General features: G+C 46.7%; 1 protein-coding gene across 8 annotated transcripts in view; it reads left to right on the top strand.

Moving 5' to 3' along the window:
* Positions 1–13,586, top strand: part of DOCK11 (dedicator of cytokinesis 11) — a 131,609-nt gene that overhangs the window by 76,303 nt on the left and 41,720 nt on the right. For all 8 annotated transcript variants that reach the window (XM_043491539.1, XM_043491541.1, XM_043491538.1 and 5 more), the window contains exons 25-34: positions 1,455–1,524; positions 1,612–1,737; positions 2,440–2,511; positions 2,949–3,095; positions 3,979–4,062; positions 4,577–4,688; positions 8,304–8,482; positions 9,673–9,789; positions 11,132–11,207; positions 12,489–12,601. In XM_043491539.1, coding sequence (XP_043347474.1) covers positions 1,455–1,524; positions 1,612–1,737; positions 2,440–2,511; positions 2,949–3,095; positions 3,979–4,062; positions 4,577–4,688; positions 8,304–8,482; positions 9,673–9,789; positions 11,132–11,207; positions 12,489–12,601 — 1,096 coding nt within the window. The remainder of the gene's footprint in view (positions 1–1,454; positions 1,525–1,611; positions 1,738–2,439; positions 2,512–2,948; positions 3,096–3,978; positions 4,063–4,576; positions 4,689–8,303; positions 8,483–9,672; positions 9,790–11,131; positions 11,208–12,488; positions 12,602–13,586) is intronic.

Raw genomic sequence — 13,586 nt, 5'->3', positions numbered from 1 at the left:
GCAGGCTCTGGGCTGGGGCAGGGTGTTGGGGTATGGGAGAGGGCGCAGGGGGGCGGGCTCTGGACTGGGGAAGGGGGTTGGGGTGCAGGAGGAGTTGCAGGGGGCGGGCTCTGGGAGGGAGTTTGGTTGTGGGGTCTGGGCTGAGGCAGGGGGCTGGGATGTAGGAGCGGGAACAGGGGTGCAGCGCTTACCTTGGGCAACTCCCGAAAGCAACACACACCCCCCACTGGCAGCAGCTCCTAGGCCAGGGGCCAGAAGGGTCTCCACATGCCGCTGCCCCCAGGCACTGCCATTGGCCGCAGCTCAGGGCGGGGGCAGCACGTGGAGACACGGCCCCCGCAGGGGCTGCAAGGAGAGTGGAGCGGGAGGGCAGGACGGTGCCCTAGCCCCGTTGCACAGCTAGTGATGGCAGTGGGGGCCCTTTTAAATCGCCCAGGAGTGGCAGGCGGGGCTGGGGGAGAGACCCAGCTCTGAACTTCGGTGGAGTCGGGCCCCCATGCTGGCATATTGGTGTAGCGCGGGCACCAGGGGCCCATACACCTCGCCGCCCCTGTGCCGAAGAGTCGTTCCGGAGGAAAGGGTCTGGAGAGGTTACTGGGGAGTGGAGGTGTGGAGCATTCCTGGCAGAAGGGTCTGGAGGAGAAGATGCAGTGCGAAGAGGAATGCGGGTGGGCGGTGCTCAGCTGGCCCCTTCCAATGACTCTGCTGGGTTGATTTCAATTTTGGAAAGAAATAGGTTTGAGAAACCCCAGGGCCAGTGGGAAGGTTCCACAGGTTTTAAATCTCCAGTGAAAAGTAGCTTGTGTTGGAATTTGAAAATCCCCCTGCAGTGTTTGCAAGCCCCAGCCTGTGTGAGGGGGTGAAAGCCAGAGGGCAGCTGGCTGGGCTGCAGGTCTCTCTTGCCCCAGCTGAGAGAGAAGCAGAGAGGAAACCCCAGGCCTAGCAGTGAATAGTAAAGTTGCTTTTTAAAACAACTTTTGCTCCTGGTGATCTAAGACCCAGTCAAAATGCAGGTAAACCAAGTGGTGTGTTAAACATCTCTGGGGCCTGGTTCACTTGTGACACTGGTGCCTCTTTACGGCAGCGCCTCATGACGTATACCAGTCAGAGAGGAGAATCAGGCCCATAGAGTTTAACCAAACACTGCAGGCTTGCACACATTGGGAGTAGAAGGCAGGGTGGCCTCTGTCCTGCCCTAGCCCCCCCCCTCACCCCCACTGGCGTTTGAGGGCATTCAGTCAGGCTAGAATGTCTCTGGGGTGAACCTCCTCCTGCCAAAGGGCTCAGACTCAGGAGGTGAGTCTGATCACACCAGCCGCAGGGCCTCTGGCTACTAGGCTACTGTTGCAGTAGGATGAAGCCCGAATGCTCTCTGTTCACGAGCTGGATGAGCTAACCCTTGCACACCACCGAGTGCTCTGTAGTGAGCAGAACCCTATGGTTTGTTTTTGTAGGGTTCTTCTCCACATCGTGTCCAAGTGCCATGAGGAAGGTCTAGATCATTACTTACGGTCCTTCATAAAGGTCAGTTAGGACAATGCTCTGGTCTGGTAAATTCCTCACCGCGAGAAAGCACCTCACTGGCCTGACGATGTCCCTGTTCCTTTGTAGTACGGCTTCCGTGCAGAGAGACCCAGCACCTCACAGGCGAAGACGACCCATGAAATCCTGGCCATCACAATGGTCACAGTGCTAAAGCAGTCGGTAGATTTTCTAGCCATCAATAAGCTGCTCAAGGTAAAGGGGTAGCTGGCCATTTACTGTAAACTGTCGGAGAAGAAAGGGGGAAAGGTCAGGGGCTCTGCGTTACAAAGCCGCTTCTGCCCTCTCAAACCCATCCACAGGATCAGAGCCTCAGTGTGCTCGGGCGAGCCTTTGTAATCTGTTCCCAGGCCCCCCTCCCAGCAGACACTGATCCCTGCTGGAGACACAGCTGTGACTGTGATTCCTAGTATGATGCACCTTGTGGATTTCTCCGTTTGCAATTGTACTCGTTCAGTGTATGTACAGTCTCGCTCCTTTCCAGACTCCACTCAGCAGGAGTGTTCCTTACAGTGCTGATTTTGCATTCCCCAGGAGACACAGCATTTCTGCCTCCTGTAGCCTAGGAACACTGCCCTTTCTGTGTCCTCCCTCTGTCCATGCATAACATTCTTTGGACGCAGTCATGCGCTGCCTTACCCCCCATTCCAGCCCCAGTGATGTCAGCTGGCCCTTCCCATGTGCCTTTGCATAACAACATAGCCCCTGATCCCACAAGTGGATCTTCTCCAGGCAGAGCCTTGCACCTGAGGGAGACCCATTGATTTCAGGGATGCGCTTGGTTTAAACTGTCATTCGTATTACTCTTCCAGTCATTACAATACTGCATTTTCTGATTCAGAGCAATGAGCTCAATCTTGCTGGGAGATTGAACTGATCTCCATTTCTTTGTTCTAGTACTCCTGGTTTTTCTTTGAAGCACTGGCAAAGTCAATGGCAATGTACCTGTTAGAGGAAAACAAAATCAAGGTAAGCGTGACTGCCCATGACCCCTACGAGAGATGTCACAATGCAATATTCATTCAGACAGCTATTCTGCAAACTTGATCTTCAAAAAAAAATGTGTAAATCTTTCTAAACAAACCAAAAAAAACCCAGCCAGATTTATTTTTCTTCTCTCTCCCCACTTCCCTTCCATTTTAACTTTATGTCACTGTAAACATTTGTGGTCTTTTTCTTATGGTCAGTGCAGCACAGACCTCCTGTACTTGAGCTAAAGGAGTAGTTCCATTAGTTGGTAGCAGCAGTAGGCTGTTCTCCTCTAGTGTCCCTGCCATTTGAGGGGCACATGATGCACTAATTTCTGGTGTGTAGCTCAGCATTTCTTTCTGTGAGTGATTAAAGGAAGCTTGCACAGTGACCCCTCTCAGACCTGATTGTGCACTGTGGTATGTGTTTGGTTTCAGCTTCCCAGAGCCCAGCGGTTTCCTGAACCCTACCATCGGGTTTTACAGTCACTGCTTCTTGCCCTAATTCCCCACGTGACTATTCGCTACAGTGAAATCCCCGAGGAGTCAAGGAGTGTCAGCTTTAGCTTGGCCAGCTTCCTGAAGGTCAGTCATTTCCTACTCTCTCCCAGGCTTAATAAATAAAAGGCAGCTAGCACTGAACAGGTTGTAAATTCACAAGCCAGGCAAACATGGCTTGGCTGCATCATCCCTGCACATTCAGTGACTCAGGCTCTTTCTGTGATTGTTAGCTTTTGTTGCAGGTAAGAAGCAATGAGGACTCTCCACTTTTAATATGGGGCCTGCCATCATACATCGCAGCTGTGCCAAAGCTTTGATTAAAATGAAAGTGCACACATTTAATGTATTTGAGCATAAGCTTGCATGAGCTACAGCTCACTTCATCAGATGCATGCAGTGGAAAATACAGTGGGAAGATTTTAAATACACAGAGAACATGAAACAATGGGTGTTACCATACACACTGTAACGAGAGTGATCAGGTAAGGTGAGCTATTACCAGCAGGGGAGAAAAAAAATCTTTTGTAGTAATAATCAAGGCGGGCCATTTCCAGCAGTTGACCCATTGTTTCATGTTCTCTGTGTATATATAAAATCTCCCCACTGTATTTTCCACTGCATGCATCCGATGAAGTGAGCTGTAGCTCATGAAAGCTTATGCTCAAATAAATGTGTTAGTCTCTAAGGTGCCACAAGTACTCCTGTTCTTTTTGCGGATATAGACTAACACGGCTGCTACTCTGAAACCTGTCACATGTTTAATGTTTCTCTTGCCCCCTCAAGGCTGATCATCCAGTATATTTCAGAGAAAAAAGTTTATAGATCACATGGGACTTGAGTAGCCCTGCAGAAGGACTTGTCTCTTGGCAGGACTCTTGGTGAATTGACTCTTGGGGTGTAGAGAAGATTTAGGATGGTGACTTTCTTTTCTAATGATTGCTGACATGCTTCACTGTGCTTTCTGCAGCGCTGCTTGACATTTATGGACAGAGGGTTTATTTTTAACTTGATAAATGACTACATTTCTGGATTCAGCCGCAAAGACCCTAAGGTGAGCGTTGGATTTATTGAAATGGCATGTTGTGGAGGGAAGGGTGGTGTTTGTCAGCATCAACCAGAGCTTTGCAGTAATTATTTTGCACTGTAATTGGCTGCCACATGGACACAATTGCTGCACCTCAAGTGTAGAGGTGTCTCCAAGAGCACCAATACCGTTCTAAATTTTAAAACAACCTGAGAGAGTTGGAGCAACCAAACTCAAGAGATGCTAGGGAGTATCAGGCCCAGGGTATGGAGACAAAGGTCTACAGGGTAAGAGAGGGTATGGGAGACAAAGAGCAGGGTAGCAGAGGACAGAAGGTCACAGTGGCTTATAATGACTGGAGAGATGGGACAAAGTAAGCAGGATATAAACCAGCCCTAATCAGTTACTGATACTATGGAGACCAAACTGGTATCATGCAAACCCTGTTCCTGTGCTAACTCCACAAGTGGTGAACAAGAAGTACATTGAATGCCAACTAGCAGCGAGCTAATCCAACTAAAATCTTATGTCTTTTATCCAGATACTGGTTGAATTCAAGTTTGAATTTCTGCAAACAATTTGCAATCACGAGCATTACATTCCTTTAAATTTACCTATGACCTTTGCCAAACCAAAACTTCAGAGAGTTCAAGGTACGTCCTTTTCATATTGAATTGGTTAGAGAGCCCTAATTTATCAGCCTTGATGGGTTCCCTTGGTGGCATTTGGTGTTAATTTTATGTAATGCCCCTTGGTGAGCCCCATTTTAATTCTAATGTTTCTGTGTTACTGGGTCCACATAACTACAGACACGCTCTTGGTCAACGCTTTCTGTATTTCCTACATTTAAATAAACACGTAGAGCTGCCCGAGAGAAATTCTCTCTATTTTCTGAACAGGATTCAGTAACTATGTTGAATATAGTGTAGCTAACTGCCCTTTCCCACAACCTCCAAACTCCGTCCCTAAGGAGGAAGGCTGTTCCCAAGGGGGTTGGGGGGGACACTAGCCTGTTACACAGAAGACCTGGTGTAATGCTCTGCTGTGCTGCTGGCGTAATGGGTGACCAGGTCTCTCTGCCTCAGGGTATGTCTACACTGCGGGGGGGGGGAACAAACCTGTGGTGGCAAGTGTCAGAGCTCCGGTCTACAGACTCGGGCTCGCGGGGCTGGTGCTACGGCACTAAAAATAGCTGTGTAAACATTCCTGCTCAGGCTCTGAGCCCTATCCCCATTTCTGGGCTTCAGAACGAGAGCCGGAATGGCTGCATAGCTATTGTTAGTGCTGTCATTTGAGCCCCCAAGCCCAAGTCTGCAGGCTCTGAGACTCGCTATCATGGGATTTTCTGCAGTGTAGATGTCTCCTCGGTTCCCCACCTGTCCCATGGAGAAACAGCACTGCCCTACCACCGAGGGAGCTCCAAGGCTAACTGCATTCAGTTGGAGCTCTTGGGGACAGATCAGCATCTTCCTGTCTGTTTTCTCGCATTACTTGCTTCTCTGAGCTGCCCAGCCCAGACTAATCTCCGTCACACTCGCGTAAAGCTGGCCTTTTGTCTGTCTGGCCCAGTGTAACAGCATGCACTGCTGGAAGTGGCTGGGAAAGAGAGGAGATGTTACACACTGGGATGTCTGCTGACTGCTTACAGTTAACACAATAGGACAGGGATGCTCTGACTTGGTTAACATACATTTTTGTACTTGCAGCATTCAGACTGAAAAATGAAAAGCTATTAAGCTCCCGCCCTGTAGTTCACTGCCGCCAGTGTCTGCCATTTAAGTTGTTTTCCTTCCTTTTAAAAAAACATGCATATGTTAATGAGTGTGAATCGGTTCACCATGGTCACCAGGATCTGGCTGACGTGAGAAAGTGGCACGGCCCCCTCCTTAAATGTGCACACGATGGAAGTGGCATTAACGTGTCCATTCTGCCTGCCCTTGCAGAGGCGCATACAGGGGCGTGTCTGGGGTGAAGTGGGCACGTCTGTAGGTGTAGTTCATGGAGTATGGAATTGTCTGAAACAAGGGAAGAACCCTTCACACCACCCCTTTAGTACTGTGTTCGCACTAGAGAAAGACTAGTTTGCATAGGGCTGGGAACAGGGGATGTGGCGTGAGCAGACACATCACATGCAGACCATGCCCGCTTTGGGTCACACTCCGTTATTGCTCAGAGGCATCTCAGAGCAGTTTGTCTGTGGCTTTCCAGGGCAGGGATAATGAGAAGTCAGTTTTCACATCTCCCTCCCCGTGCAGGTTTCCTGAAAGACATCTGTGTTTCATCAGAATTTGGCACTGCTGTTGTCATCAGAACTAACACTGGCCAGTTTTTGCACATCGCTTTCAGCCAGCTAAACAATAGATTAGTAGAAACAAAAGTTACAATGTGTGAAGAAGTGGGGTTTTTATCCACGAAAGCTTATGCCCAAATATATCCGTTAGCCTTTAAGGTGCCACCGGACTCCTAGTTGTTAATGTGCTAACAGTATGTAACAACACCATCAAGACTGTCCCCTGCCCAAGGCTGAGGGCAGGATTACTTAATACTGTTCAGTTTTGCTGTTTTTTTATTTTTCCTTTTCTTTTTACATATTAATTAGATTTTTTTTTCATTTGCTGTGGAACGGTTCACTTCAGTAGGTAGGTTCGACTGGGATCATTGAATCATCTAATGTTAAATTAAATACACAGCTTCAAATCAACTAGCTTGCTTGCACCCAGCTAACTGAAATAACCATGGTGTGTAATAGACGTAGACTTTTACTAAAACAACTAACAATCGATGCTAGAGAGTTTCTCCAGCTTGCTTTCTGTTTTCTCCTAATCAAGAATTCACAGTTCAGTTAACGTTGTATTGGATGATATGGATCGGCAGAATTTAAAATACCAATTGTTTCTGTAATCAGGATGATACAGGTGTTGGAAAACTTAGGCTGGGATTTTCAAAGCTGTCTAGACACCCCAGGCCTAACCAGGTGTATCAGGGGAGCCTTCCACACTTGTGGGAGTGTCCAAAAGGCATCTGAGCCAAGAACAAGGTGGCTGTCCGCTCTGGGGAAAGGTCACACAACTTGTATCACGTCCACCAGATTGAGAGCTTGCGGGATATTCCAACTCTGTGTGTGCGAGCATTAGAGGAGAACACAACAAGAGCTGGCCATGGTAAAGTTAAACCACCCTAAGCAGTGAAATTCTGGGCCGCATTGCTCCTTGGTGGCCAAGCTGCAGAGGCTGTGTGTTGGGAACAGCAAAAGATGTCTGCTGGCGGAGGTGAAACCATCACAGCTCCTGGCAAGTAGGGCATTAAACCCCCTGCCCGGTTAGCTCCCCAGGCCTTCGGGGGCATATTGAAAAGCCTGGTGTTATAAACCAGCAGCAAGGACAGGGGATGGGCAGGGAAGGTGTGTCCTCATGTGCCTCCTATATGTTTTAGCTCTTCCTGCAGCTTGATCTTGTACTGTAGTCGCAAGAAGCTGTCTCTTGTGTATTGGGACTCTGGAGTATTTTAACCCTTTCCTTTGCTGTCTGACCAGGGCTGAAGGAGGCAGTACTGCCATTGTGGATGCAAAATAAACCAGCGTCCGAACTCAGTGTGCAGATTCCTTCTCAAGCCACTGTGCCAAGTGGCCTATTGTAACTAGGCATCACTGCTATGATGTGTCCCATTCCCCCAGCCATTAGCCATCACCCGCAGTGTGCTGCACTCACTCCAGGGCTTGAGCTTCTTGCTTGCTTGTTAGTTCTCAGTAGCATAAACAGCCCCTGAAAGAGGCTGTGTCATTATGATAACCCCTCAAGTGGGCTAGTCCCCAAGTGCTAAGTATCTCTGGGTCTTAGCAAATCTCTTCCATCTCTGTTCTCTGTGATTCTAGGACTTCAGTAAAACTCTGCTAACTGGGCCCTAAAGAGGTAAATTTAACAAGACTGTCTGAGGACCTTTAGGTCTGGCGCTGCCAAAACATTGTCATGAAAGAGAGAAACCAATATCAATGTTTAACCTAAACAGGAGGAGCTAGTGGGTGTCTGTGACCTTTAATGTGATTGAAGTCGGTGGGCAAAACCTATGGTCAGTTCAGTCTTAAGCAAAATGTTGCTGCATTGAATAATGGTTACAAAAGTTACAGGGCTGTTCATAGTCACTGAATCACACCAACCTGAGAATGCTTAACAGGGGGCGGCATCTGTGTTACGAATATATCATGATTGTGTTTTCTTTCTCTAAAACAAAATATTGCGAGCACTGCTCAGTGTTTTGCTGTTTTGTTGCAGATGTAAATCTTGAATACAATTTAACCGATGAGTATTGCAGGCATCACTTCTTGGTGGGGATGCTACTGAGGGAAACCGCTCTTGCTCTGCAGGACAATTACGATATCAGATTTACAGCCATCACTGTGTTAAAGAATCTGTTAATAAAGCATGCGTTTGACAATAGATACCAGCATAAGGTAAGGCATGACTATTTTGACGATTCAGTGTGTCTTTGGGTTCGATGCAAAGACACACAACAAACTTTTGGTTTTGCAGAGTTCATTAGTATTTTATTACTTTTTAAAGACCCATTCTGAATAGTTGACAGAAGCTTTACTGTGTTGTGGGGAAAGTTTAAGATGGAAATAGCTTAATCTTCAGTTAGTTATTCCCATTGCTTTTAGCCATATTGAGCATTAAGGTGATAAGGCCTTGATTCAACAAGGTACTTAAGCATGTGATTAGCGATGGGCTACCTAAAGTTAAGCATGTGCGTTGCTGGACTAGGACTTAACTTAACATCCTTGTATTAAATATGCAGTAATCTGGGAAGAGAACCGATCTTTATTACTCTAAGATAGCTTGAAGTTTTTCTAACTAGTCAATCTCACACTAAGATAAAAGGATTTGGGTGAGATTTGGTTTCAAATGCCCACATTGCGTTCATGGTGCCTTTCTTACTCCAGTAGTTTTATGATAAAACATTTTTAAACGTTGGAACTGTTAATCTTCCCCATGACTTTCCCGTCATTGATTTCTGAAATGCAGGATTTCTGCCAGCATAACTCCTCTCTCTTTTGGGAGAATTAAGTAGTCGACATTTGGTATTGGGTTTGTTTTGCTTCTCACTGATCTCTGTTGACTTCTGTAGCTTAGAAACTCTTAGCTGCAGTACTCAGTGGTTAGCAAACCATGTTGTAATAATCATTGAGATCAAGGAAAAGCTCCCTGTCCCTTCTCAGTGCAAGATAAGGGAACAAAAGCTACAGCTCGTTAATTCAGTGGCAATTACTGGGTAGTCAGTGCTCTTGCAAATCAGGCCTCTCTTATTTAGAAGAAGGATGGTCTAGTGCTTAGGGTGCAGCCGGAGACTCAGGATAGTAAGGTTCAATTGCTTGTTCTGCCACATACTTCCTGTGTGATGTTGGGCGTGTCACTTAGCCCTGCTGTTCCCAATCTATAAAAGAGGGATAGTAATATTTCCTGCCTCACAGGGGTGTTGTGTGAATTAACGTATTAAAGGTAGTGACGGAGCAGTAGCTAACTCTTTCTAGGCTATTGCAATCAGCAGGGATCATCATGGAGAAGCTGAGGAGCTTAACTGTGTCACCCACATTTGAAGAGATTGGTGGTTATCTTAACAGTTTGTGCACTGATTGTCTTTCAGAACCAGCAGGCGAAAATAGCCCAGCTGTATCTGCCACTGGTTGCACTGCTCCTAGAGAATATCCAGCGAGTGGCTGGCCGGGACACCCTATACTCCTGCACAGCCATGTCTAATTCTGTGAGTAACGCTACCTGCACCGAGGTTTGGCAGTTCTCTTCCTCGGGATTTCTAGCTCAAATAGAGCGGTCACCATCGAAGTGCCCCTGTGTTCCCCCTCTTCACTGGGCACCAAAAATCCACCTCACTCTCCCCTTATCTCAGGACCGATCGTGGCTCTCCCATTCTCCACCGTACGTTACAGAGCAGGGCTTTTCCCTAGCTTAAGCACTCGCTGCCAGACCCAGTCTCCTTGAAGTAGGTTTATTTGTCCGAACATAAGCACACTACACAAAAACAGTTCCTTGGCTCGCCCTTTGTCCTAGTGTTTTGTAGCCTCCCCTCCCAGGGGTCTGTGCTAATCCTGCTCTTTCAGCCTCACAGCCAGTTCTCTGCTCTCAGCCACCTTTGCTTCCCTTCTGAAACACCGGCCCCAGAGCCACCTTCTTGGGCGCCTGGTCTCTTGTCCCAGGAACACACCACCAGAGTTAGTGCCACTCCTTTGTGGTTCCTCTCCCCCGGCATAACCTGCCTCAGCCACTCTTCATCCTCTTGGCTTCCAGCAGGCCTTTCTAGTCCCAGGAGTAGCCCTGCCCCCTTGAACTGGCTCCATTGGGCTCACCTGCTCTGACACAAGAGCACCAGGCCTGGTTTTCCCGTAGGGACCAAATCCCCCGTTTCATTAGCTCTACATCCTACCTACAGTTTTTAGTATGTTTTGCCGGTAGCCTGCTCCGTTTTGCTTTATAAACAAATAACTGCATTCTCTTTTCCGTAGCCCAGTTTGATCTCACTTGTTTCATTCATTTCACATTCCTTTTCTACTCCGATATCAATCTCTCTGCACTGCTAGGTGAGATTGCTTCGCCCTTTCATTTGCAGTTTATAACATTCTTTTGAGATCTACCCTACGCTTGAGAAAAGCTGGTTGTCGCCATGTGTTAATGTAAAACCAAATCCTGCTCTCACGTAGATTTACAATGGGAGTTGTATATTCATATCTGAGTTTGGCCCCAGGGTGAGCTCAGCCTTGTGAATTGTCCCTCCCCAGTTATTTAGGGCAAGTAATTATTTAGACTGGCAAGTAAAATATCAAATTTTTAGAGCTGGTCAATATTTCAACAGAAATCTTGGGGAGAAAAAATTTGACAAAACTTTTGTTAAAATGTTTTACTAGTCTTTGAACAGCTCTGCTAGTGTATTCATCCTCCTCCTGGCAGACGTGAGTGAGGAGATTTTTTTTTTTTCTTTTTAGTCCCACTAGATATTTTTCAATCCACATTTTCAGCACTGATCTAGTTGGTAGTCGCTGTTCTACTTTGACACTGCTTTTCCATCACACACATCTCCTGTTGTTTTGCAGGCATCCAGAGAGGAGTTTTTGTGTAATTTTACATCCCCTTCAAACAGATCGAGTCTGATTGTGGAGAAAGATACAGGTAAATGAGTTTTTTAAAGTATCATTAAAGTATCACTAGCACCAACTAAAAACAGCTGGTGGAACCAAACAGCACTTTCCTTGTCTTCTTCCAAATGCATAGCAAGGAGAGGAAGGAGACAGGAGAACAATAACCCAAATGTGGGCTGTCCTTTTCATCTTCAATGGGACAGAGTTTTAAGTGATTAAAAATGGCAAAATTCTGCTCCATTCCTTGCCCAGAACAATAGTATGCCCACCCTTTGGGAGGGACTTTGTGTCCTTAAGGTTACCAAGGGCTAGATTCGGCCATGCTTTGATGGAATAACTCTGTTGAAATCAGTAGGACTGCTCGTGGTAGCAAAGGTTTGTCTATACAGTGGTCGGAGGTAGGACGCATGGAGCTCATGGGCACATACCCACCCTAAATTCAGTCTAGTTAGCACAGCTAAAAGTAGCAGTGAAGACCTGACGATGTAGGCTTCAGCACAGACAAACAACACGTACGTGTGTGTGTGTGTGTGTGTGTGTGTGTGTGTGTACTTAGGGTCCCAGTGGGTTTGTACAGCCCCTCCCTGAAGTCATGAAGTATTGCCATGGCTTCCCTGCCCTTTTCAGCTGTTCTAGCTAGATTAGAGCTAATGCAGGTTTGTCTCTTGGGGCTGGGATTGCCTCTCGAGTTGCAGTGGAGACATACCCGCAGTGTCCTAAGCATCAGTATTGTAACCAATGAGATTATTCCAAGGGGTGATTATTGCTAGAGGGAAACTTTTTTCTTAAATGTTTATAAAGGACTTTGTTCTTGGGGGAAGCCACGAGAAGTATTAAAAGAACAGATTTCCCCCATTATGCTCAGCATATAGGTCGTCTGCCAAACTCTGCAGTCAAGATAAATTCAGTGGGAGCTGAGAAAGGGCTGGTGGAACTGATCCATGTTAATATTAAACAGTTATCAAATCAATTGTCAAAAGTCAGAGTCTGACACCCTTACTCACACTGAAATCAATGGGACTACCAGTGGAATAACGTGTTACTCAGTGCGAATAAGTGGAACAGAATCTGGGCCGGAACATGACACTACTATTCTGTTAAACAACTGCTTAAAGTTTTATACGTCTTTGTCTAAACTCTGCATGACCCTTATCAGTTCTTTCTGGATTAGTCGTTGCTCCAGTGGTACTCAGACACACGCCATTTGTTCTCAGCAAGTAAAGTATCCATCCTCAGGCATCTTTCATGAAGCCCCTTCCCAGTGGTATGTAGTCGCTAACGGTGCCTTTGTGGGTTTGTTCTTTTTCTTTAGGCTATGGTACGGTACTTCCGAACGGCCACAGTATGAAAAGAGAGGACTCGAAAGGATCTCTGAGTTCAGAAGGGGCAACGGGTTCTCCTGATCAGTACAACACCGGGGAAAATGTAATGCATGTGGGATGACAGAAAGCAATAGCACATTTGGGCTGTTCCAAAAAAAAAAAAAATCACCATGTTGATCATTCTCTTGCAAACCAGTTTTAAAGCAAACAGAAAATGATATTTGTGTTGTATAGAGGTCAGACTAGATGATCTAATTGTGCCTTAATCTATTGATCTAAAATACTGTGAATGATTTATAAAAGGTCAAAGTCAGAATTCATAGGGAATGTTTCTACTCCCTGTGTACACATCAGCTGTCCACATGCACACACATATCCCTATTGACTTCCATGGGTCACTGCACATTTGACCAGGCCTGGTGAGTTCTGTATGTGGACTGAAGGCAGAGCACCATGGTATTTGCCTGCCAATGATCGTCACTTTCAGGGGAGAAGACGCTGAAAGGACACAGCTGTAGGAAAAGCAGCTCTGTTTAAAAAAGCAGCCACCACCTCACTTTGCAGGAAATAATGTTGGTCAAGTGACCCAGAGAATCTGGCCCCAAATTTTAACAATTCAAGTTCCCTGCCTGAGCCCAAGTTGCATGCACAGAGATTGGGGATTTGCCCCAGCTTTCCTGTGACCAGCAGGCATTTGCACATGTACTTGGGGCAGACACAGAATTGCTACATGCTCTTTTAAACACACGGGCCTCTGTGACTAAAAAGGCAACAGGAGTGAGCTCTCGAAGCTGCCACTGGTTCTGCTCATGCATACTTAGAAGGGAGTCTGCAGAGCTTCTCAGTGGGAGAGGCGGGGCCTGGTGAAGGTCCAGTATCCCCACCAAGAGCCCTGAAGCCCCAGTTCTGCCAAGTACTTGAGCACTGAACCATTCCTATTCAGCCAAGCATTACACATGTGCATAAGTCCCATTGGAGAGAACATCCAACTCTGCTTTGCAGCAAGTAGTGTTGGTATTAGCACAGTTCTTGTCAAGGGACCCTCATTAGCCAGGAGTCCTCTTTGTTTTTCAGAGTACCCAAAAAAT

Source organism: Dermochelys coriacea, chromosome 9 (genome assembly GCF_009764565.3).
Source record: "Dermochelys coriacea isolate rDerCor1 chromosome 9, rDerCor1.pri.v4, whole genome shotgun sequence".
Lineage (NCBI taxonomy): Eukaryota > Metazoa > Chordata > Testudines > Dermochelyidae > Dermochelys > Dermochelys coriacea.
Note: the sequence above shows the minus strand (reverse complement) of the source record. Positions and strands in the feature narration are given on the sequence as shown.